This window comes from Mobula hypostoma, chromosome 8, assembly GCF_963921235.1.
Source record: "Mobula hypostoma chromosome 8, sMobHyp1.1, whole genome shotgun sequence".
NCBI lineage: Eukaryota > Metazoa > Chordata > Chondrichthyes > Myliobatiformes > Myliobatidae > Mobula > Mobula hypostoma.
Window position 1 is genome coordinate 56,118,537 of NC_086104.1, and position 27,532 is coordinate 56,146,068.

The 27,532-nt window shown below is 41.6% G+C and overlaps 1 protein-coding gene across 1 annotated transcript in view; it reads left to right on the forward strand.

Moving 5' to 3' along the window:
* The window catches only part of LOC134350546 (acylphosphatase-2-like), a 124,001-nt gene that overhangs the window by 4,899 nt on the left and 91,570 nt on the right, over positions 1-27,532 (forward strand). The window contains exons 2-3 of the mRNA XM_063055877.1: positions 11,046-11,062; positions 12,694-12,803. Coding sequence (XP_062911947.1) covers positions 11,046-11,062; positions 12,694-12,803 — 127 coding nt within the window. The remainder of the gene's footprint in view (positions 1-11,045; positions 11,063-12,693; positions 12,804-27,532) is intronic.

A 27,532-nucleotide genomic window follows, 5' to 3' on the forward strand; every position in this document is an offset into this window, starting at 1 on the left:
GGAGTGTTGTAGGTGGAAAAGCATACAATTTGCTTTGAAGTTTGACTGTTCCAACCAAACCAGCTGAAATAAGCTTTGCTGATATGGCAGGAATATTTAGAACCAAAACCATTGTTGATTGGAGAATGCATTAGGTTTCATAAGTGGAATCAAAAGGGAGGGGGAGTCCATTTCAATGTATATGGCTGAATTGAAGAGATTGGCTGAGCATTGTCAGTTCAGTGATGGGTTCAATGATGCACTGAGAGATTGTTGAATCTTGCAATAAAGCGTTCAAAAATGGCTCCTAAATGAAGCACAACTTGCATTAAAAGAGAAGTTTAAACTACTGTATCAACTGAAACAGCAGACAGAGACACAATCCAGTTGCAGTCAGGAATGAAAGTGAGCATGAACAAAATTGCAATGTTTAAGCAGAAACTGGCCTGGCTGAACAAATTGTGTTACCATTGTGGTAGAAGCTCACATACACCAGATCAATGCAGGTTTAAAGGCAAAACTTGCAGAAAATACCACAAAGTAGGACATACACAAACAGCATGTCGAGCAGTCAAAAATAAATGGACTGCACAGGTTAAAGAGAAAAGAAAGTCAAGTTACAGTTTCAGTAAGAGCACTAATCTGCACGCTGTTGATGAAAAAATGACAGCATGCAGATTTTAATTGGATAGCCTTGAGATTTACCATGTGAAAACTAAAAAGGCACAAGGAATATGGCTTACACCAGAAGTGAATGGCAAATTAATTAAAATGAAAATGGACACTGGCTCGGCTGTTTCAAGTCATTCCAGAGAATGAATTTGAATGGAATTCAAAGATACTGAATAGAAGTGTACATATATCCAACTAAGAAATTATACTGGAGAAAAGATAACTCCTGTGGGAAGGACATTCGTAACAGTGAAATACAACAATCAACAAACCATATTGGACTTGATTGTGGTAAAAACAGATAGACCAGCATTGTGGGGCAGTGATTTGCTGAGACAACTACAACTTGATTGGAGATCCATCCACCATTTGCATGCCACATCCTGTGCAAATGTGCCAACTGAAAGTGAAATAGGGAAGGTACTGGATGATGCTACAGCAGTGTTCAAGGCTGGCATTGGAAAACCCAAACATATCAAGGGTAAAATAGTGTTAAATGAAAATGACACATCAAGTTTTACAAGACTTGTCCAGTTCCTTATACCATCCATGATTTTGTAGCTAATGAACTAGATTGCATAGAGGTTGATGGAATTCTTTCCAAGGTTGTGTGGAGTTTATGGGCAATGCCAGTGGTCCCAGTAGACAAGAAGAATGGGTCTGTCAGGATCTGTAGTGATTTTAAGGTCACCATCAACCCAGTATGAAAGTAGATAAATACCCTCTGCCCAGGATAGAGGATGTTTTTGCAAACCTTTCTGGAGGGAAACTGTCAGGCAAAGTAGTCCTACTACAGGTGGAGGTGAAAGAAGAGTCCAAGGTATTTCTCAGTATAAACACTCAGAAAGTGCTTTATCACTATAATAGGTTTATTTGTAGAGTAGCATCTGCACCTGTACTCTGGCAGAAAACTATGGACTAGGTGCTGCAAAGCTGCCCAGGCATTCAGTGTTACCTGGATAACATCATTTTTACTGGTAAAGATTACAAAGAACATCTCCAAAATCTCAAGACATTATTAAAAAGATTTGAAGATTGTGGGCTCAGAGCACAATGCAACAAGTGTGAATTTTTAAACCAAGCATCACTTATTTTGGTCACACCATTGACACAGAAGAATTACAGAAGTGTGCTGAGGTGGATGTCCGAAGGCCAAAGGACATGTCACAGTAGTCTTTTTCAGAATTTGTCAATTACTATAACAGCTTACTGCCCAACCTGGCTACAGTTCTCCATCCCTTGAAGTCATTACTACAGATGAGGAAGAAGTGGCAGTAGACAAAGCAGTGTGAGGTAGACTTCAAGAGTGTAAAGGAGATGATGACATCAGAATCTGTTCATTATCCAGTGAAGCATGCCTGTGATGCCTCGCCTTATGGTATAGGTCCATCACGTGATATGAGTGATGGAAGTAAACGCCCTATAGCCCTTGCATTAAGTTCCCATACCACTGCAGAGAAAAGATATGCACAGATTGACAGAATGGCTTTGAGTCTGGTTTGGGGTGTAAAATGTCTCAACCAGTACTTGTATGGGAGAGAGTTGACCCTGGTTACTGATCGTCAACCACTGGTGTCCATTTTCTATCCACAGAAGGGTGGTCCACTAAGAGCAGCAGTACGAATGCAGAGGTGGGCTCTGTTTCTTGGAGGACACCATTACAAGATTGGATTCAACAAGAGGATAACTAATCAAGGAAATGCTGATGGATTGTCCCGTTTACACTTGGAAAAGGAAATACCGGAAACATTTACAAAAGAGGACACTCCTCTTGATCTATTCTTCCGAATGCAAATTGAAAGTCTCCTTTCAAAGATGATCAAAAGTGAAAACAGAAAAGACCCCACACTGTCTCAGGTCTATATGAAAGCCCAAAATGCCTCAAATGTGCAGCAGAGTATCCATCTCCCCCATTTTTGCCAGTGCTGGAATGAACTTACCGTTCACAGGGGTTGACTTATGTGGGGATTGAGGGTTGTTGTATCATCCAAGCTGAGAGCTAATGTGTTGGAAGAGCTACATACTAGACATCTAACCATGGTCAAATGGAAGCATTGGCTTGGTTTTATCTGCTGGCCTGGGATAGATCAACAGATCGAGCTGCTTGCCATGCACTGTTCAGGATGTCAACATGACCAGAAGATGCCAAGAGTGGTGCCTCTCCATCTCTGGAAATACCTGCATTGCCCTGTCAGAGGATTCATGTGGATTTTGCCAGACACACATTTCTTGATAGTAGTGGATGCAACTACAAAGTGACCAGAAGTGTTCCCAATAGTCTCTGCTACAGCCTGACACACTGTCGATATGTTGAGAAGCCTCTTCTCAATGACTGGTGTTCCAGATACTTAGTCAGTGATAATGGACCACTGCTTGTTGTGGAACAGTTTCTGTCATTCCTGAAAATGAATGGAATAAGACATAGTACATCTGTACTGTACCACTCACCTACAAGTGGCTTGGTGGAAGGGTTTGTCCAGAGTCTAAACGCACTGCGAGCAATGGCAGCAGAACACACTGCACTGACGCTGAATCAGAAGCTTGCCAGTTCCCTCCTTGCATATCACAGTGCAGCACACTCCACAACTGACAACTCACCAGCTATGCTGCTCCTGAGTCATTCCTTGTGCTCACAATTGGATCTACTCAAACCCAATCTCAGAAGGAGTATGCAGGACAAACAGCTGAACAAATTGAAGGCTCCTCAAACAAAAAGATTAATGTTTCACACCTGGACAAGCAGTTCTGACAAGGAACTACAGAGGTGATCAAATGTGAGCTCAGAAAGTTTAAGGACAGAACTGAACCACTCCTACACAGTGGAGATTGCTTTTGATATCATCTGAAGACAACATATCAATCAGTTTAGGAGAGCTGAGTCAATTGTTAGAGAAGAGAGGTGGCCAGAGCCACTTCCTGCAGTCCCAGAGTCAACTCCTGCAACCTCCACAGAGGAGGATCCAGAACCTGATATTGTTTCACAGCCAAGCAAAGTGACCCCCCTTGTCAGGAAAGACACTATCCCACAAAAGTAAGAAATCCTCCACAGTGATTAAATCTTTAGGCCTGAATGGGACAATTTAAAACTTACTATGCTGTGGATGTCCAGCACCTGGCCACGTGATGTGCCGACACCAACCTGGCCCTTAACACCCAGAAGACCAAGGAGATCATTGTGGACTTAAGGCATGCTAGGAGCCACACTCGGGTCCCTATCTACATCAACGGAGCTGTAGTGGAGTGTGTATGAAGCTTCAAATTCTTTGGTGTCCACATTTCCGAGGATCTCACCTGGTTCCTGAATTCTTCCATCCTGATCAAAAAGACACAGCAGCACCTTTATTTCCTGCGGAGCATCAAGAAAGCTCTCCTCTGTCCCAGGATATTGACGGACTTTTACCACTGTACCATTGAGAGCATACTCACCAACTGCATCTCAGTGTGGTATGGCAATTGTCCCGTATTGGATCGCAAAGCACTCCAACGTGTGGTGAAAACTGCCCAGAGGATTATCGGCACCCAATTGCCCACCATTGAGAACATCTACCATAAACGCTGCCTGAGCAGGGCGAAAAGCATTATCAAGGATGCATCTCACTCTAACCATGGACTTTTTACTCTCCTCCCATCCGGTAGGCGTTACAGGAGCCTCCGCTGCCGCACCAGCAGGCACAGGAAGAGCTTCTTCCCTGAGACTGTGACCCTGCTGAACCTCACATCACAGCACTAAGCAGTATTGCACCCATATTGTACTGTCACAGTACTTTTATATTTGTGTGTTGTAACACTTACTTTTTATTCACAGTTATTTTGTAAATAACACTATTCTTTGCATTTCTGGTTTGATGCTAAATGCATTTCATTGGCTTTGTATCTGTACTCGGCACAATGACAATAAAGTTGAATCTAATCTAATCTAATGTCTACATAGTAATTGTATAATATGGAATATTTTTATATATAATGTATATAAGTTAAGATACTCTATATTTAGTTGGAGTTCATAGCTATTTAATATTTATTTGTGTATTTTGTGTCTTTAATATTTAAGTAATTTTGTAAATATATTGTTTGATTAAGCATTTTTTCTTTACATAATTCGTTACAGGTTTTATGTAAAAGTACATGAATGGCATAAGTCATCATGCATTTGTGCCTCACTTAAAGTAAAACTGAAGTTAATCTTACATTCCCAGCTCTCTTGTTTTCCTTACAATGGACTTAATGATTTGGAGTTACAAAACATAATACTCTGCTTACCTTCATAGCCAATATCTATTTGTCCTGATGCCTTAAAGTGTTATTTACTTATACTGCTTATACTTATACTTCGAATGATGGCCTGGTTTGAAAGAGAAGGCATCATAATTGACCACCTCGCCTTCACTTCACTCCACATTTTTCAGGGTGTATGGCTCACTTTTACAGATTTGATGCACAGCAAGAATTAAAAGATGTGGAGATGGCTGAAAGAAAATGATGGGTCAGCCACAATCACATAGAAAAGGCGGGCGGGCCGGGCTCTAAGCATTCCTAATGGTGTGGTTATGTTGATGATGTTGAAGTGCTATTGTTGTCAGTGAAGTAGAAGTGGTGTCCAAGCAACACCCACAACACGCTGGAGGAACTCAGCAGGTCGGGCAGCATCCGTGGAAACGATCTGTCAACGTTTCGGGCTGGAACCCTTCGTCAGGACTGTAGAGGGAAGGGGCAGAGGCCCTATAAAGAAGGTGGGGGGAGGGTGGGAAGGAGAAGGCTGGTGGGTTCCAGGTGAAACACCAATAAGGGGCAAGATAAAGGGGTGGGGGAGGGGAAGCAGGGAGGGGATAGGCAGGAAAGGTGAAGAAGGAATAGGGGAAAACACAATGGGCAGTAGAAGAAGGCGGAACCATGAGGGAGGAGTTAGGCAGCTGGGGGAAGGGGCAGAGTGAAACTGGCATGGGGGACGGGAGGGGGAGGAATTACCGGAAGTTGGAGAATTCAATGTTCATACCAAGGGGCTGGAGACTACCGAGATGGTTCTGGACAATAGACCTCACCAGTACCCTCCTCCAGTTGGCGGAACTGGTACTCAGACTTAATAACTTCTCTTCTGGCTCTTCCCACTTTCTTCAGACCAAGGGTGTAGCTATGGGCCCCAGCTATGCCTGCCTCTTCGTTGGTTATGTGGAACAGTCTATGCTCCAAACCTATACTGGTACTGCTCCCCAACTTTTCCTTCGCTACATTGACGACTACATTGGTGCTGCTCCTGCACCCATGCTGAGCTTGTCAATTTCATCGACTTTACTTCAAACTTCCACCCAGCCCTCAAATTCACTTGGTCCATCTCAGACACTTCTCTCCCCTTTCTTAATCTCTCAGTCTCCATCTCTGGAGACAGACTGTCCACTGACATCTTTTATAAGCCCACTGACTCTTATAACTACCTCAACTATACCTCTTCCCACCCTGCTACATGCAAAAATGCCATTCCCTATTCCCAGTTCCTCCGTCTCCACTGCATCTGCTCCCAGGATGAGGCTTTCCGTTCCAGGACATCTCAAATGTTCTCTTTCTTTAAGGATCATGATTTCCCTTCTGCCGTCATCAATGATGCCCTCACCCACATCTCCTCCATTTCCCGCACTTTGGCCCTCACCCCATCCTCCCGTCATCACAACAGGGACAGAGTTACCCTTGTCCTCACCTACCACCCCACCAGCCTGTGGATCCAGCACATTATCCTCCGCAACTTCCACCACCTTCAACAGGACCCCACCACTAAGCACACCTTTCCCTCTCCACCCCTCTCCGCTTTCCACAGGGATCGTTCCCTCCACGACTCCCTGGTCCACACGTCCCTCCCACCTGGCACTTATCCCTGTAAGTGTAAGTGCTACATCTCCTCTCTTGCCACCATTCAGGGCCCCAAACAGTCCTTCCAGGTGAGGCAACATTTCACTTGTGAGTCTGTTGGGGTAATCTATTGCATCCGGTGCTCCCGCTGCGGCCTCCTCTACATCGGTGAAACCCAACGCACATTGGGGAACTGCTTCGTCGAGCTCCTCCGCTCCGTCCGCCACAACAGACAGGATCTCCCGGTTGCCAGCCACTTCTACTCCGCTTCACATTCCCATTCAGATATGTCCATACATGGCCTCCTCTACTGCCAGGATGAGGCTAAACTCAGGTTGGAGGAGCAACACCTCATATACCGTTTGGGTAGTCTCCAGTCCCTTGGTATGAACATTGAATTCTCCAACTTCCGGTAATTCCTCCCCCTCCCGTCCCCCATCCCAGTTTCACTCTGCCCCCTCCCCCAGCTGCCTAACTCCTCCCTCATGGTTCCGCCACCTTCTGCTAACCATTGTGTTTTCCCCTATTTCTTCTTCACCTTTCCTGCCTATCCCCTCCCTGCTTCCCCTCCCCCACCCCTTTATCTTTCCCCTTACTGGTTTTTCACCTGGCACCTACCAGCCTTCTCCTTCCCACCCTTCCCCCACCTTCTTTATAGGGCCTCTGCTCCTTCCCTCTCCAGTCCTGACGAAGGGTTCCAGCCCGAAACGTTGACTGATCGTTGCCACGGATGCTGCCCAACCTGCTGAGTTCCTCCAGCGTGTTGTGAGTGTCGCTTTGACGCCGGCATCTGCAGATTATTTTGTGTTTAGAAGTGGTGTCTGTTTATTAGGAGCCTACTGGATGAAAATATTAAAATTCCCACAAATTTTAGGTAGCTGAGAATTGCAGATGCTATTTTCTAGAAATATTTTGAAAGAAATTATTGAGATATGTGCATGAAAGTTTTACAAAAAATGTTTTATAAATATGAAAACTTATATAAAAACACTGTTCCATTGCTTTTATCAGAGGTTACCCCAATAAGATTTTTAAAAAATGCTTTTTAAGAAGCCAAATAAGGTAGGATGTGTAAATAAATGGTGGGATGCAAAGCAATGCTGATGACTAGAAGGTTCAGATGATAGTTTCCTGAAAGTGGCAACACAGGCAGATAGGGTGACGAAGAAGACATATATCATGTTTATTTTAATGGGTTAGTGAGAGAATAGCAAAGTTGCGATGTTGTTTCAACTTTACAAGGCATTGGTTAGACGGCACTTGAAGTATTGTCTGCAGTTTTGGTCTCCACAGTGATGGAAGGATATGGTTGAGCTGAGAGAATGCAGAGAAGATTAAACAGGATGTTACCTGGTTTGGAGATCAAATAGGTTTGGGCCTGTTTTCCCTCAAGAAAAGGTGTCTAAGGGTGAAATGATGGAAAGATATGGAACTATAAGAAGCATAGCGAAGATAAACAGTCAACATTTTTCCTTTCATGTTATGAGTATTAAAAACAACAGACCATAAGGTGAGTGGTAGGAGTTTTAAAGAGGATTTGAAGCAAAAGTATCTTTGACACAGAGTACGTTGATATCTGGAACTCACTGCCAAAGGAGGTAGTAGAATCAGATAGCTATATAATACTAAAACTCGCATGCTCGGTCTGTCTGTCTGTCTGTCTGTCTGTGACCTCCAATTAGCGCAAAGGGTGCATTACAGCGGCACTTTTTTTGGCTAAATCTAATTAAAATGCACTAACATACAGAATGCAGGCAGAGTTCAGGGTTATATATTAGTATAAAATTGCTCATTCACCAAAAATCAACAGGCTGGCTTTCACCCGAGACCCGATCGGCCATCATGGAAATCGGGACGCGACAGCCCGACGCATGCACATGGCTAGCCTCAGCAGTGACACCTACCGGAGCAAAAGGGCAGGGCAGCTCTATTTCAAGGGATCACATTCTGCTAATCACCATCAGCATGTGCAGGATTGGGACAGATCTAACTGCCACCCATCAGTAAGAGATAAGTAAATCTTATTGTAATGACGTACTTCGAGACACCCATAAAACCCTTTGCTGCAGTCAAAGGACAGCGGTGACTGTATCACATCCATTTAGGAGAGCGTCAACCACATCATCAAGAATAATCAGCATCCTTTGGTGTTAATGCTTCGTATCTTCTATCCAACATCAGGGTAAAAAAAAAAGGTCAGCCTAATTATGCCGCGTGGAAAGGGAAGGGGACATTATGGTCAAGAGATGATGCCAAACATAGTCGGGAAGCGGCAGGGAGAGGGAGAGAACAAGAACTGGATGAGGCCAGGGCTGCTTGACTCCAGGATCAAAGAGTCAGGACGGAAAAAGATGAGAGAAGAAGAGACAGAGGAGGAGAGGCATGCACGTCTCCAGGATCAGAGACAGACAATAAACAACAGAAGAGCTGAAGAGACGGCAGATGAAAATGCTGCACGTCTCCAGAATGACAACGAGAGGCACAAGGGTGGCAGATAAACCAGAAATGATGCCATCAAAAGTGTCCTTCGCTAAATGAGGAGCGGCTATATTTGCTTTGCTACGCGTCATTCTTCTCTAATAAACTGAGATTTTGTACTTCAGTTTCCAAAGCAAAGTGATACCAATAGCATTCAGAAAAACTTAGTCATAGTCATACTTCATTGATCCCGGGGGAAATTGGTTTTTGTTACAGTTGCACCATAAATAATACTGTGTACATACATCTATTGATGCTTCTGGACACATCTTCAGTGATGTTCCTGGAATCATCGGGTGTTTCGGGTCTTTCAACATCATACAACCTCCTCCAGGTGACCCAGCCGGGGCTGATCAGACCCCAGCTGGCTAGATGGCTAGCTACTTATGACTCCATGGCTCCCCTCTTTTGAGCCACAGCCATCTTGAGGCCCTCTCTGCTGCATCGGTGGTACTGCGAATGGCTCTCTAAAACCATAAATAGTTAAATAGTAATATGTACATTATGCCAATAAATTATGAAATAAGTCCAGGACCAGCCTATTGGCTCAGGGTGTCTGACCCTCCAAGGGAGGAGTTGTAAAGTTTGATGGCCACAGGCAGGAATGACTTCCTATGACGCTCTGTGCTGCATCTCGGTGGAATGAGTCTCTAGCTGAATGTACTCTTGTGCCCACCCAGTACATTATGTAATGGATGGGAGACATTGACCAAGATGGCATGCAACTTAGACAGCATCCTCTTTTCAGACGCCACTTTGAGAGAGTCCAGTTCCATCCCCTCAACATCACTGGCCTTATGAATGAGTTTGTTGATTTTGTTGGTGTCTGCTACCCTCAGCCTGCTGCCCCAGCACACAACAGCAAACATGATAGCACTGGCCACCACAGACTCGTAGAACATCCTCAGCATCATCCGGCAGAAGTTAAAGGACCTCAGTCTCCTCAGGAAATAGAGATGCCTTTGACCCTTCTTGTAGACAGCCTCAGTGTTCTTTGACCAGTCCAGTTTATTGTCAATTCATATCCCCAGGTATTTGTAATCCTCCACCATGTCCACACTGACCCCCTGGATGGAAACAGGGGTCACCGGTACCTTAGCTCTCCTCAGGTCTACCACCAGCTCCTTACTCTTTTTCACGTTAAGCTGCAGATAATTCTGCACACACCATGTGACAAAGTTTCCTACCGTAGCCCTGTACTCAGCCTCATCTCCCTTGCTGATGCATCCAACTATGGCAGAGTCATCAGAAAACTTCTGAAGATGACAAGACTCTGTGCAGTAGTTGAAGTCCGAGGTGTAAATGGTGAAGAGAAAGGGAGACAAGACAGTCCCCTTAATGTTCATTCTGGTCACATCAGACAGCACTACCCTTCTCTCAAAGGGTGCCCCAATGGGTCACCCTGTTGTCTAGTGATTACTATGTTTAAGGCACATTTAGACCGACACTTCAATAGGCAAAGGATACAGACAAATAATCCTAATGCAGGCTATTAAGATGACAATAAATTAGCAAAATGTTGGCTGGATTGTTATCTGTCCTGTACAACTCTGAGAAGACCAAAGAAGATTCTTATATTTAAAATAAAATTAAATCACATTTGTGGACAGGAAACAGGCAAAGTGGCAATGGCATAAATGGCCTCTTGTGTCATAAATTTTCTGTGGTCTGTGGGGTACAGTGGCTTAGCAGTTGGTGTAATGTTTTACAGCACTTGCAACCTGGGTTCAGTTCTCATCACTGTCTGCAAGGAGTATGCACATACTCCCCATAACCATGTGGGTTTCCTCCAGGGTGCTCTGGTTTCCTCCCATATTCCAAAGATTAGATTAGATTGGATTATGGGTTTGTAGGTTAATTGATCACATGGGTGTAATTGGGCTGTGGGGGCTCATTAGCCCAGAAAGACCTGTTACCGTGCTTTATCTCAAAATAAATAAAGAAATAATTGGCTGTAAGTTTTTACTTAGTGCATCTGCTGAGACCTTAGTACTGTGCACAAAAAACTAACCTAGCTGCTCTTATTGTTTTTTTATATTATATGGCTAACCTGTTTCTCTTTCTCTTGTTCCATACAGGGGTCTGTTTCAGAATGGTAAGATGTCCACTTCAATCAATTTTTATGTTTTTATACATTGGAAGAGCAAAGGCTTCCATTCAGAGGCCAGCAAAATGAAATTTGATCATTGTCCTAATTCAGTAAATTCTAGGCTTGTTCGTTTTTCCCAGAGAAACTCAGATAATATCTGATAAGAAATGTTGAAAGCCATGAAGATTTAATGCAGTCAATAAAAAGGATGCCGTGCAGAACAGCCAGGAACTACAGGATACTCATATCAGGCAATTGGCAAAAAAAAAATCAAATGGAACATGACAAAAGAAAAATGCAGTAAATGATTATTATTTAGGTTACAATGCAAGAGAGAATGGAAATAGTGGTGCATTCACCAGAAGCCTTTAAAAGGGAATTGGATAAGTAGTGTTATGGTGAAATATTGTACTGTAGATCTATAGTGAGAGATCCTTACAAGGACGTGTACATGACTTTTTTTATACTTTATCATTTCTTTGGTTCCAATCAGCCTCATTAATGTTCATACTGAATCTTGATATCACAACAGACTTATCATGGTAGCTTAGAATGAAAAAGGCAGCTGTGAATAATTGGGGGCTATGGATATATTGAGTTATTTGCTTGAATATCTACGATTAATTGAGAGCAAAAACGAAATCATATACCAGGTTAAAAAAACTGTATCCAAGTCATTACTTTGAGGTTACTTAGAATTTAATCTTTAACATTGTTAAAATAAAAAAATTTAGACCATAAGACATTGGAGCAGAACTAGGTCTTATGGCCCACTGAGTCTGCTGCACCATTCTACCATGGTTGATTTACTACCCCTCTCAGCCCCATTCTTTTGCCTTCTCCCTGTAATCTTTGTCATCCTTATTAATTAAGAACCCCACCTTAAATATACCCAACAATTTGGCCTCTACAGCCATCAGTTGCCATGAATTTTTCAGATTCACCACACTTTGGCTAAAGAAATGCCTCCTCATCTCTGTTCTAAAGAGACATCCTTGTATTTTTAGGCTATGCCTTCTAGTCCTAGATTCCCCCACTATAGGAAACAACCTCTCCACATCCAATTTATAGAGGCCTTTCAATATTCAGTAGGTTTCAGTGAGATTCTCCGCTCATTCTTCTAAAATCCAGCAAGGCCCAGAGAGGGCCAGGACACTCCTCATATGTTAGTTAACCCTTTCATTCCCAGGATCATTCTCTGCTCTGGAGCCTCTTCAATGCTAGCACATCACTTCTTAGATAAAGGGCCTAAAACTGTAAGTGTTCTGACCAATGCCTTATAAAGCCTCCGCATTGCATCCTTACTTTGATGTTCTAGTCCTTTTGAAATTAATGCTATTCTGAGGGGGAAGGAAAAAGGATGATTGATGGATGGATTTCTGAAATGTAAAGCTAAAATGCTGAAGTACTCAGCTACTTTGTTCCAGCATCCACACCAAATTATTCAGCTAGGAAGCAAGTAATTCACTTTCAGTAAGATCAGCTTAATGTCTACCCTTCAACTTACTGCTAGACATTTCCTTTTTTTTATTATACAACAACAATGTAGATCCAAACTGTACTTTTTAGAAGTCCATATAACCTGACAATTAGAGATAAAACTAAATCAAATTAAAACTATATTTTTTTGGTTTCAGTACACAGAGGATCAAGCAAGAAAACTTGGTGTTGTGGGATGGGTTCGAAACACCAGAAGAGGAACTGTAGATGGACAAGTGCAGGGCAAGGAAGAGCTGGTGGAATTAATGTGAGTGATAAATTCACTTCCCTTTACTGCAGATTAATATTGTGAAAAATATTGTCTCTGTTGGTTCTTCTGCATTTAGAATGTATTTGCAACTTATGAATGAAATTTTAATTTCAAGTGGTCTTATTTTTGTTACTGAAATAAATGTCATATTTTTAATCAGACTTTGTGAAAATTATGGCAGCTAAGAATCTGCTCTGCTTAATTGTAAAGGGGTTGGATTCCTTGCTGGAGATCGGAATCTGAATCAGATTGTTTGAAATGAATTTTAATATGCACCTAGCTGCCGACCGTGGTTTCATAATAGATCCTAAAATATACACATTTTTTAAAATACACAGGAAAGAGGTTTGGCTGATAACAAATCATCTTACATCTATCAATAATAGATGTGGATATGAAATATTAATTGCATTTTGGAATCACTGATCTTTAGGCAGAATTTGTTTCTTAGCTCTGTTAGAACATCCATTTCATTCCAGATGATGGTGCTAGTGTTCCATGGACAATAAGCATAAGGCACCATGTTCTTTGTGATTTAAGTTAAAAAAAACATTTGATCTTTTGCTCTAAGTAATCCCTTTGCATCTATTTGGAATTACACTATAACCAGCTGGGAAATGCTGTAATAATCCCATTAAAATTAAATAGCAAATTTTCATCTGGACAATGGAGATATGAGAATTTTGAGAAATGGTTGGGCTCCATTTTTGCAGACCTGCAAAAATACGCTTTGCTTCTCTTTTTGAACTCTGGGAATTTGACTCTGCTAATGCTTCCTTTCGTTGGTCTTCTGATTCAGGATTGGAGATATTGAGCATTTGGGTTGTGAATTGTGAGTTCATAACTTAGTAGTTTTCCCCAATAACACACCTGCCTAATTGCTGCCACCAATTTAATTATTCTCGAAAACCTCTCAATCACAATACCCATCACAATTTAGCAATAATACTATAAATGCCTCAGCATAAAATATGCATTTGAAAATTGACAGGTGCCTATCTTGGCCAAAAAATATTACCATTAAATCATTGTGCAATTTACTTTTATGTTAATTTCAAATTTGTTGAGTGTAATATCTCGTGCTTCAGCTGATATAGATACGCTTACTTATCAAGGTATGTTGGTTGTAAAAGCTGTTATAATCTGGTAACATTTTGTTAAGAAACAAGAGAAAATCTGCAGATGCTAGAAATCCAAGCACACACACAAAATGCTGGAGGAACTCAGCAGGCTAGGCAGCATCTATGGGAAAAAGTACAGTGGACGTTTTGGGTTAAGATGTCAACAGTACTTTTTTCCATAGATGTTGCCTGGCCTACTGAGTTCCTCCAGCATTTTGAATATGTTGCTAACATTTTATTAAGGCCTACAAACTGAAATAAGAAAACTTCGCTTGGGTATATTTAAATTTATATTTTTCTTGTTGATTTCCCAATGTAAGAATTTTTTTAAAGTTACAGAGTACAGAGAAACATTTGAGATGACTTGATTTTTTTGCTACATTGTTTCTCTTATATTTAATTGCAGTATCTTTAGCCATGCGGCAGCATGCATTTTCACTGAATAATCCTTGTTTTCAAATAAAAAAAATTATAACACAATTACAAGTTCGCAACATCCTCAGTAAGAATTACTTTTATTTGTATTGTCATATTAAATTGGCCAAACTTCCATCTGCAAAAATCCATTATGTACAGTGTACCCTTAGGAAATTGATATGTTGTGCAATATTGATGGGAATTTATTGATTTTTTGAATAAGTATAGAAACTAGACAAACAATCTTTATTACCAGTAGACATCAAGAGATAACAATTGTATATATTTGAGAGGGACTGTCATTCTTCTTCTTCTTCTTTGAGTTTTTAAGGCAGTTGGCATCCACACTGTTGCATTACTGCCATCTTCAGGATTTATTGTCCTTCATTGTCCATTCACTATATAGCCGTCTTTCCAGTCCCGTCGCCCTTAAAAAACTAAACAACTATTTCCTCCCCTGCTCACTCTCCCCACATTCCAATAAACCTTTCACACTGACATAGATCGCAAAAACCTGTTGGATGCTTATTTATGATGGCCAGAGTGCCATTAAGGTTGCTGTGCCCAGTTCTCAGTCTACTTATAATTACTTGCTCCTTCCGCTTTGTTCCCCTACTTCTTCCCATATCTACTCTGTTCTGAATTGAATGTAAATGTCTTCCTTTTATTGCTCTATCCCAATGCTGCTGCCACTGTTGATTTATCCTTCTCCACACTATGCTCTTCCCCTCTGATTTTGATAGTTTAATATTAACCTCTACAGACTCTTTTTTGACTGCTGCTTTTGCCAGCCTATCTGCTGTCTCATTTCCCATAATACCCGAATGTGCTGGAACCCACATGAATGCGATATTTTTGCCTTGTCTGGCCAGTCTTGAATTTGTAAACAGGATTTCATAAAGCAGATCCTGTGTGACCTCTAGCTGTACCCGCCTTAATGCTTGCAAGGGCTGACACAGAATCGCTACATATCACAATATTATTACAATCAACCTGCTCACTCCATTCTAGTGCTAATGATATGGCAAACATTTCAACTGTATATACACTCAAGCAATCAGGTGTTCTCTTGCTAATTTCCACTCGATAACTTGGTACAACAATTGCAGACCCTGTTGCACCTGTTTCTGGATCCTTTGATCCATCTGTAAAAATCTGTACACCTTTATACTTACATTCTCTATAACTATGATATTCACTGAGTATTTCAGCCGTCTTATTACTGTGCTTAACCTTAAGCAGTTCCAAATCTACAGTGGGATTTTCTAATACCCAGAAAGGTCTGACAGGCCACACCACACTTGGACAAAACTCTTTATCGTATAAACGGAAGTGGGGAGGTCATTGTTTGCAGATGACGGGGCTTTGTGGAAAAGAGGAAGAAATATTGAACATATAGTTACAAAAATGCAGGATGGAATTAGTCAAGTTGAAGAGTGGGGGACAAAGTGGGGTGTTAAATTTTCAGTGGAGAAGACAAAAGCCATGTTCTTTACAAGGAAAAAGTTCAGGGGATTTAATTTGAATCTGTATGGAAGTAACCTGGAGAGAGTTGAAAGTTTTCAGTTTTTGGGAGTGCACTTTGACTTGAGATTAACATGGAGAGAACATGTTAGATATGTAGTTAGTAAATGTAAAAAGGTGATAAATGTTATGGTGTCTTGCTGGATTGGAATGGGGTGCTGATTTTGCATCATGTAATGCTACATGCTATATTTATGTAGCGTTAATAAGATCAAGATTAGACTATGGGAGTATTGTATATGGGTCAGCAGCAAAATCTGTGCTGGCAGAACTGGATATCATGCAAGCTCAGGCTCTAAGGGTGTGCTTGGGAGTGGTTAGAACTTCCCCAGTGTGTGCACTCCAAGTTGAAGCAAATGAAATGCCATTGGGGCTGCGGCGTAAACAGCTGGAGGCCAATTACTGGATTAATTTAAGGGGGCATGGTGATAGCCATCCTACAAAAAGAATGTTGCAGACATGCTGGGAGAAGGAGAGGACACAAAAAGAAAGTTTTGGCTGGACAGGAGAGCAAACAGCAAGAAGAACTGTCATACAAATCATTACAGAGTAGTCCTTATCATGGGTTTTAGTTCAAACAGATTCGTAAGTAAGGTTTTGCTGAAATTTGAAATAATTTCTTTTTTTGAATCTTTTAATTACTGTAATTCCAATTCAGAGACAATCTACATGTCTCAAAGTATTATTTCAGCATCCAAGGAGAATATGAAATCTATTAAGAATTATTTCATGGCATCCACTGAAGTGGTGACAAGGAGCCAGGATTCTCACAAATGTATTATTGCTTATGCAGGTATGCCCTTGGACAAGTTAATTGTTAAGAGGACAGCTACTCGGGCAGAGAATGCTTGGAGCTGACTGCTTAAGTCACTTCCTAGGTGCTGTCCTTGCCTTCACTTCCAGTAAAACATTTCCCAACAGGAACTAACTTAGTAGTAAAAAGGATCACAAGGCAAAGATATAAACAGAATCATTCTATATGTTTAAAAAATTATTTAAAGTTATGTTTAAATATATAAATCAAAGAAATACTTGTATTTATCAGAATTTCTCATTTACTTCTTATTATTCTCAGGGCTTACAAGTGCATTTCAGAGTCAGGACCAGGTTTGCTATCACTGGCATATGTCATGCAATTTTGTGGTAGCAGCACAGTGAAAGCCATTAAAAAAAAGTTCCAAAAATAAATAGCGCAAAAGAATGGCTGATAGACCATTCAGAAATCTGATGGCAGAGGGGAAGAAGCTATTCTTAAAACATTGAGTGTGGGTCGTCAGACTCCTGTACCTCCTCAAGAGGCCACATCTGCCGAGTATCTTCAGTGACGTATGCTGCCTTTCTAAGTCATCATTACTTGAAAATTTTCTTCGTTGGGTGGCTGGGGCTGTGCCCCAGATGGAACTGGCTGAGCCACAAACCTCTGCAGCCCTTTGCAATTCTGTGCATTAAAGGGCAGTTCCACACCAGGCAGTGATGCAACCAGTCAGAATACTCTCCAACGTACATAGAATCGTCCAGCAAAGTACAAGCCCCTCGGCCCATGTGGTGGTGTTCTGACATTTTAAACCACTCTGTCAGTTGAACCCTTCCCTTCCACATAGCCCTCTATTCTTCCATCATTGTCCCTTTCTAAAAGTCTCTTAAATGTCCTCAAATGTATCAACCTCTACCACCACCCCTGGCAGTTCATCCCATGCACTTACCAATCTCTGTGTGAAAATCCTACCCCACTATACTTTACTCTAAATAGCTTGAAAGTCTGTCCTTTCATGTTAGTCATTCCTGCCCAGGAAAAAAAAGCACTGCCGTCTAATCTATCTAAGCCTCTTTTCATCTTATACATCACTATCAAGTCACCTCTCATCCAAAGAGAAAAGCCTTAGATCACTCAACTTTTCCTTATAAGACATGGTCCCCAATCCAGGTAGCATCCTGGTAAATCTCCTCTGCACTCTCTCTAAGACTTCAACATCCTTTCTATAATGAGGCAACCAGGACTGAATACAATACTCCAAGTGTGGTCTAACTAGATGATTATAGCTGCAACATTACCTCATAGCTCTTGAACTCAATTCCCCAGCTAATGAAGATGAACATACCAATGCCTACATAACCACTATCAACTTGCATAGCAACTTTGAGAGATCTACAGACATAGACCCCAGGATCCCTCTGATCCTTCACACTGCTGAGAATCTGCCATTAATCTGTACTCTGTTATCAAGTTCAATCTTCCAAAGTATAGCACTTCATACTTCTCCAGCTTGAACTCCATCTGCCACTCTCAGCTCAGCCCTGTTAAAAAGTTAACCGATGATAATCCTACTATCCGCAACATCACCAACTTTCACGTCATCTACAAACTTATTAACCCACTCTTCCACTTCTTCAGTTGGTTCATTTACAAAAATCAGGGGTCTCAGAACAGATCCCTGTGGAACACCATTAGTCTTGGACTTCCGAATGGAATATGCTCCATCCTCAACCTTCTGTGAGCAATTCCAAATACATGGAGTTAAATTTCCTTGTATTCTTTACCTCCTGAATGAGCCTCCTGTGGGGAACTTTCTTGAATGCCTTACTAAAATCCATATAACTACATCCAACCCATCAAACTGACTGCATTCATACTCTATCCACTGCCCGTCCTTCCTCACAGTCTCTTTACATATTGCATCTATCTTTACACCAACTGTTCCATCATCTGACCTATCACTCTGGTTCCCATCCCCTTGCCAATCTAATTAAAACTTTCCCCAACAGCAATAGCAAACCTGCCCACAAGGACATGGGTCCCCCTTGAATTCAGTTGTAACCCATATTTTTTTGTACAGCTCATACCTCCTCCAGAAGAGATACCAGTGATGAACAAAGCTGACCCCTGGACCAATTCTTCAGCCATACATTTATCTGACATATCATCCTATTCTAACTCTCACTGGTGCATGGCACAGGCAGTAATCAAGAGATTACTACCCTTGAAGTCATGCTTTTTAACTTCCTTCCTAGCTCCCTATATTCGCTCTTCAGGACCTCATCCCTTTTCCGAGCTATGCCATTGGTACTAATATGTACCATGACTTCTGGCTGCTCATCCTCCCCTTTTAGAATGCCATGGACTTGAACAGAGATGTCCATGACCCTGGCACTTAGGAGGCAACATACCATCATAGAGTCTATTTTATGTCCACAGAATTTGTCTGTTGCCTTAGCTATTGAATCCCCTGTCACCACTGCTCCCCTCTTTACCCCGCTTCCCTTCTGAGCCACAGAGCCAGACTCAGTGCCAGAGACCTGGTCACTGGTCACTGCAGTCCTATACAACAGTACATTGAGGTAGTACCAAGGTAAAACATGAACAGAATGCAAAATAAAATGTTACAGTATCGGAGAAAGTGCAGTATAGGTAAACAACAAAGTGCTAAATTGTAACATGGTAAATCGTGATATCAAGGGTCCATCTTATTATACAAGGGGACTGTCAAATAGTTTAAAACAGTGAGATAGAAACTGTCCTGGAACCAGTTGGTATGTGCTTCCAGGCCTTTGTATCTTCTGCCCAAATGGAGGGAAGAGAGAATATCTGGGATGGGTGGTTCTTTGATTGCATTAGCTGCTTTACAAAGGCAACAAAAAGTATAGACAGAGTCCATGGAGGAAAGGCAGGTTCCCATGCTATGCTGAGCATGTCCATATTGCTTTGTAGTTTCTTACAGTCATGGGCAGAGTAGATGCCATACCAAGCCGTGTGGCATCAGGATAGGATGCTTTCTATGAAAAGGATGCTTTTGATAAATTTTGGTGAGGGTCAAAAGGGATATGTCCAGTTTCTTCAGCCTTGTAAGGAGATGAGTTTTTTTGGCCGTGATGTCTATGTGATTGGACCAGGATGGGCTGTTGGTGATGTTCACTCCTCAGAATCTGAACTCTCAACTCTCTCGACCTCAGCACCACTGATGTACAGTAAACAGGAGCATGTGTGCCACCCCCTTCCTAAAGTCAATGACTTACTTTTTGTTTTGCTGACACTGAGGAAAAGGTTGTTTTCATGTCACTGGGTCTCCAGTCTCTGTCTTCGTCCTTGTGCTCTGACTCCTTCCTGTACCTTTGACTCATTGATATTTAAGATATAGCCCACTATGGTGTAATGATCTACAAACTCGTAGGTGAAATTAGAGCAGAATCTAGCCATGCAGTTGTGAGTGTGCAGGGAGTAAAGAGGGGGAGGGGGTGCGAGGTGAGGATGTAGCCTTGTGGGGCCGCCACCAGTGTTAAGAATAGCACCAACAACAAACGTGTTGCTGCCTATCCTTACTGATTGCAATATACTGGCCAGCAAGTCAAGGATCCAGTTGCAAAGTGAGGTGTTGAGTGTCAGGTCTAGGAGTTCGGAGATTAGTTTGTTTGGATTTATAGTATAGATGGCTTAGTTTTAATCTATAAACATAGCTGTCTTTATTGTCCAGGTGCTCCGAAGATGAGTATTGAGCTAGGGAGATGGCATCTGCCGTAGACCAGTTTCAGCAGGAGGCTATTTGCAATGGGCTGTAATGGGTTTAAAAATGTCTGCAAATACTCCCACCGACTGATCTGTCTAGGATCTAGGGACACAGTCAGGGGCACCGTCCAGGTCAGATGCTTTTCATAGGTTCACTTTCTGGACACTGATCTTACATCTGCAACAGTGACTATGGATGGGTTCATTTGGATTGGAGTCAGTCAATCTGGTGGTGACATTTCAATCCCCGTTTATTCAAAGCCTGCATAGAATGTGTTAGCACACATAGTACACACAAAATGTGTTAACATAGAATGTGTTAAGCTCATTGGGAAAGGATGCACTGTTGTCAGCGAAACCTTTTCCTTCTCTTGATTTTGGCATCTATCCAACTATTCCTTGGTATATTGTATGAACATTTCTTTAAACTGCATTGAGCTTTGACCAATCTTACACAGCACTGACCAACACTCTAGCCACCCGAGTCAATGTAATGAATCAACGCTGCAAGACTCCAAAGCCTTAGGTAAGGTAAGGAGACAGAAAATCTGATATCAAACCAAAGCCCTGTACATAAGGTTTCCTTGCTTGCTGTCCCTACATATTCCCTCAATCACATAAATTAGCATACTAAATTTCTCTCCACTTACTAGTTTTTTTTACTGTTTAAAAGGTATTTTAGTTTTGTGTTCTTATTTTGCTCCATTTTCTGTATTGGTCAATCTCTTAACTGATCTCGGTTCCCTTCTGCATTTTTTACAGAACATTTTCCTCCTAGTTTTATACCATAAGCAAACGTAACATTTGTTATACTGTCTTTTAAGTCATTGATATAAACTGTGAATAGTTTGGGCTGAGAACTGATCACCATGTTCTCCAACTTGTAGCTGAAATTAACTTCCTAAACAGAAACACAACCAGGTTTTCTCCAAACATAACATTCTCCTCTTGAAACATGAAGTTCAAAATACTCCATTATCTTTGATGTAAAGTTTTTCAGCTGGTATGCAACCACTTGCACAATTGATCTGTATATGTAAAATCTAACCCCAATGTTGTAGTTAGAGTTTAAATTCAAGTAATTAAAAAAAATTGGAATGAAAGGCCAACATCAACAATGATAACCATAAACATACTAAATGTTGTAAATTCCTTACCAGTCCATTAATATTCTTCTGTGAGCAAAGATTTTGCTCATTGTGGTGATTCCAGATTAGTGTCAACGTGCCAATGTTCAATCTGCCCTGTTTTCTGACCTCTTTTCCTCATAAATTTGATTAATTTCTGGCACTTTAAGTTCTGTTTGCGCAAGAGTACTAGTAGCAGTCAAATTGAGAGGGATCCAGTACCACTACTAGATGGCTCTCATTGCCAATATTCTAGGAATCCTGATATTCTGGGAATTTTAAATCATACTTTCTGAAATGTTTCTCAAGCCATGTTTTTTCGTTTTCAGACATACATACAAATGCTGTGAGTGTGGCATTTACAGGAATGATGCAATTGCAGGTGTCAAACAAAATCAGAAATAGTCTTACATTGTTAAACATGCACAGCAGGTTGTCACTACAGCTAACTGGATTCTATGGCTTAACTTCCTGTCACTTCCACCTGCTGCAGTCAAACATCACAGTACAAAAACAGATCTGAGTGGTCAATATGTGCTGAATAAATAGCAGGGCACTCAGTTTGAGTGCTTAAAGAGTTTGCCAAATTTCATAACCAGTCTTCTGACTGATGTGTCTCAATGAACTTCATCATGGTGCCTGTTTTTTGCAGCTTTCATTTTGTTTAGTATTTGCATGCCTTCTGAGCCAAGCCAGCATTTTAGTATATAGGTCCTCCCCAGCTTATGAACACCTGACTTATGTACAGCCTATACCCACAAACAAGCACTTAGGCAGCCAACAGAATGGATTTGCTGACTGCTGCAGGACTACTGACATTTTCTGCCATACGGAAACATAGTTCATGGCTACACTCTGACTTGTTGGGTTACGATAGAATGCAACCCTGCAATAACTTGGGGAGGACACACAGCTGAATTTAGCCAGTGGGCACTTTTTTATAATAGATAATGCAGTTTAATCTGCAACACAACTGCATCCTGAGTTATCTCGTAGAACCTAATGGTTCAGGTTTACCAGAATGTGTTAAGGTGAAGCCTCTGAAGACCTGGATAGTCCGATTCAAGCCAATGGGCACTACATCAACAATAATGATTGGTGGCTGATTTCAGGTGCTAGTCATCCTATCACAGGACCTCCTGGTATCACTGCTTTTAACCACAAAGGGTGTTGTGATACATGACATAGAATAAGTAGGGTAAAAGACTGCTGAACAGAGGCACGCTTGAGTAGGCCGAGGCCAGACATCGGCTGTTTAATCCCATCCATAGATGCTGCCTGACCTGTTGAACTCCTCCAGTACATTGTACGTATTGCTCTAGATTTCCAGCATCTGCAGTACCTATGATGCAGTACCTTGTGTCTATGATCATGGAACATGTAGTTGGAGCTGCAAGATGTTCAACTGCCATAATAAGTTTATTAAGAGCACCATGGTGTATATAGAGAGATTTGAAAATCAACTATTAGAGATAATGGAGATCTGAAATACAGAAAGCATTAAAAAGTACTCAGCAGGTAGAGAGAAGAGGTATTATTTTAGGTCAATGAACTTGCATCATAGCTTCACATACTTAGAATGAATTAGTTTTAGTATATACAGAAAGAGGGATAGAGGAGTATGTGACTGGATGGATGGGAAGAGATATTAAATGACAATGCATGATAGGAAAAAGTTTCAAGGAGTTGTAAATATAAAATATTTTTCTGAAAAATGCTAAATGAATGTGGAAAGAATGGTGGAAATCGAAATAAAGAAGAAAGGAGTGCACATTTTCTTAAATTGTTGAGCACAACATTAGTCCTTGAGGCTGATTCAGAAAATGAGATGTTGTTCCTCGCTGGAGCTGATGTTGATCTTCATTGAAACAACACAGGAAGCGTAAAAGAGAATGATCGGAGTGGGAGAGAGGCAGTGAATCAGAAGTACCGAAAAGTGAAGTCTAGGGGTTTTCAGACCGAGCATAAGTCTTTTGCAAAGTGCTGACCCGATACCCATTGAACTTCCAACTTATTACATTGACTTCAGCTACGTGATTAACCAATGTGTTTAAAGCTGGGCAGAATTTCCAGGTGTTATTACGTGCCTACGACATTAAAATCCTTTATGAGGTAAAGGAAGAGAAGCCATATAACAAAATTTATATCTTTATATCCTTTTCTCTCTTGAAAGATTTTAAAGCACCTGGCCACAACTAGATTTATTCTGTCTTCTCTCCCATTCCTTTTTCTGAAATGGACAGTTGGCTTCAGCCTTCTAACTTTGCATTTTAATATCTATACATAAAAAATTAAATGATTTGGAATTCAATAACTAAACATTTTTACTGGACATTTCTTAACAGGTAATACGTACAGTATATAACATGATAAGCTATCTCATGAGTATTTTCTGTCGGGTAATTTCTGCAAAAGTACTAAGCTAATCAGTACATGATATTCTTGGGCGGTCTGAATGATTCATCAGCAAAATATTTTCTCTGTTTGAATAATAAATGAAACACCAGAGTCCAGCTGTGTACATCTACAATGAAGACTCATGTTTTCCTTCTGTGATCTTGTAATATCTGAAAGTAAGAATGATCTTGGGAAAATCATGCTGAGCATTTTGGTGGCAGTGTTACAGATTTTTCATAGTTAATACAGTACACAGTCTGGCAACCCTAGTAGAGTAGGCTCACTTTTCAGTAGATATTACCACCCATGCCTGACCCAGGTCCAAAGTCAACTAGTCCAGAGTGTTTAGGATATTTTATTTATATATAATACAGTTTGCATGCCTGATTCTGAAACAAATGTTAATCTCAACCAAGTCCAAAAGTGTGTTGTTGACACTTTGTTTTGTTGACTGGATAAGCTGCCTCCATTGAGTGGTAGATTTAATCTTTATCCCATCATTCAATCATAGAAATGTATTTCATGGGAGGAAATTCAGCCCAATCTGGCATAAAGGTACTTTCGGTTACGTCCTGTTGCAGAGTCTCAGTCTGAAATGTTGTCCACTCCTGTCTCCACAGTGCTGCCTGACCCACCGACTTCTTCCAGCAGATTTCTTTTTTGCTCCAGATCACAGTATCTGCAGTCTGTCATGTTTTCATTTTAGGTTAATTCTGTTCCTATCTCTCAGTCTACAGCCTTGTGAGTTTTATCAAGATACGGTGTGGTGAGTGGTTTTTACCCACCACCTTTCACAAAGTGAGTACTGCAGCTTCTTTGCCGTTACTCTGTAAATTAAACATGTGCCTCCAACTTATTCAAGTTCATTTATTTACCGCATGTACAAACAGAGAAATGGTTGTTTGCATTAGCAATCAACACAACCTAAGGATGCGCTTGGGGCTGCCCGCAAATGTTGCCACACTTTCCGGTGGCAACGTAGTATGCCACAGTGTTCAGCAATACACCACAAGCAACAAAACAACAACAGAGAAAGTAAGTCCCTTCCTCCTTTCCATCCACCCACTCACAAACACAGGACTGGCTGCCTTCAGGCCACCAACCTTTGCATTCATGCCTCAACCTCAGGACGCTGAGCCTCTGACTTCTTTTGCAAGTGCTACACCTGTCCCTACACCTCCTCTCTTGCCATCATTCAGGGCCCCAAACAGTCATTCCAAGTGAGGCAACACTTCACTTGTGAGTCTGTTGGGGTCATCTATTGCATCCGGTGCTCCCGGTGCAGCCTCCTCTACAATGGTGAAACCCGACGCAGATTGGGGGACAGCTTCGTCGAGCACCTCCGCTTCGTCCGGCACAACAGACAGGATCTCCCAGTTGCCACCCATTTCAACTCTGCTTCACATTCCCATTCAGATATGTCCATACATGGCCCCCTCTACTGCCATGATGAGGCTAAACTCAGGTTGGAGGAGCAACACCTCATATACCGTCGAGGTAGTCTCCAGCCCCTTGTGATGAACATAGAATTCTCCAACTTCGAATAATTCCCTCCCCCTCCCTTCCTCTATCCCTATGTCACTCTGCCCCCTCCCCCAGCTGCCTATCACCTCCCTCATGGTTCCGCCTCCTTCTACTACTCCTTGTGTTCTCCCCTATTCCTTCTTCACCTTTCCTGCCTATCACCTCCCTGCCTCCCCTCCCCCACCCCTGTATCTTTCCCCTTACTGGTTTTTCACCTGGAACCTACCAGCCTTCTCCTTCCCACCCTCCCCCCACCTTCTTTATAGGGCCTCTGCCCCTTCCCTGTTCAGTCCTGATGAAAGGTTCCGGCCCAAAACATCGATTCATCGTTTCCATCGATGCTGCCCGACCTGCTGAGTTCTTCCAGCGTGTTGTGAGTGTTGCTCTAACTTCTCCAACGGACTCACAAATCAGGGTTTTTGCATTCATGCCTCAACCTCAGGACTTTCGATCGACCTTCAGGCTCTGATCTTCAATATCGAACCAGGAACTTTACATGTGCCAGGATCTTGAACTCTGGACTCGCCAACTTGCATACCAAGGGGTCACTGGCCCGCGTGCCTCCTGCTCACATGGAATTCCAGTCATGGGAACCGCAAACCTGGGGAGCCGACCAGGCCTCGTCCTTGCATGTGTTCATCCACAGTGCTTGCCGGCCCGACATCCATCCATGGATGTACTTTGTCATAGGTCCACTTGGCTGCCATTTGAGCACAGAGCAGAGGCCTCGACTAAAAGTTAAAAGGAAAAGAGAGGGCACATAATACAGCAAAAATTAGTAGGCAGTTAAAGGACTGCAAAACTTTTAAACACCAACAGAAGGCAATTAAAAACAATAAGTACAGAAAAGATTAAATATGAAGGTAAGGTAAGCTCGCCATTAATATAATATGGGGAAAGTTTGATAAAAATTGAATTAAGTGGTCAACGTCTGAAGTAATTAGTTTACTGCATTCATCACTTTTTCACTTCATCCTCTTAACGGTTTTCTTGGCATACACTAATCCTGTTCGGTATGTCTAGCAAATAATATAGAGTTCTCAACAGTTTTCTATGCCAATCCTTTATCTACAAATTGTATCCATTTGAAATTACTTTACTCAGCAGTGCCAAGCACAGACTGAACACTTCCGTACAGGAAGGTTGGTTCAGCTGTGGGTCACTTTGCTTGCAAAGGAAGCATTTATCAGGAAATGAAAAAAGAATCTTCTCTTAGAAAAATTCAAAAATCAGTTTGTTTAAGATTAGAAGCTCCCTTAGAGTTGATTACTTGTGATCTCCCTTAGATCATTCTTGTCGCATTCCCATTGTCACAGTGACATGCAGGATAAAAAATTACGTGTATTCACGTAACAGATGTGAATAACTAATCGCCAAGTTTGCACGCTTGAACAATGAATATTGAAAGTTTTGGGCAGAGTCAGAAAAGCTAATGTACAGTGTGTCCCAGTAACTCTTGCTCTTGATCCTTTATATCATTTGAAGCAATAACCCCTTCACTTTTAATTGGATTTGATGCAGTGCTTGGCTACGGTGCAACTGGGTCGACTGGCCATTAAACAATACTATGTAGCTACTCAGTTTGCTTAATATTTTGCTTTGCTCCATTGACCGTTCTGTTGCTCTTTACGCCAATAAAGCTGCTTCAGTTCTTTCACGGCTTGCCATTGGTGTCAAGTGCCACTTCTGTTTTCTTGTCCTTGTGGTCTTGGAGCTGTATGAGTGCTGAACAGTGAAGTAGCTTGCAATAGGATATAAAATAAATTTTGACCACATTTACTTTTTAAAATATCTGGTATACTTGTTTATACAATTAAGCCCCAATGTGTATTAATAGTGCCTGAAAATTGGTGCAGGATCACAATCTACCATTAACCTGTACACAGTTGACGATGCAGACCGGAGGCAAAATTTGTGCTTCCTCTTATTTTCATGATTGCAGCTTTTAGCAAACATAATTCATGTTGCTGCTTGGCGTATTACATCAGTTAGGTTCCATTTTCAATGAATAATAGTGCCAGTTCAAACTCGTCTGCACCGTTTAAAGCTAATCTGCATCTCCTAAAGTGAAGGTGCATCATAGCTGAAAGGAAGGGGTAGCTTTCATGGTAGGGATGT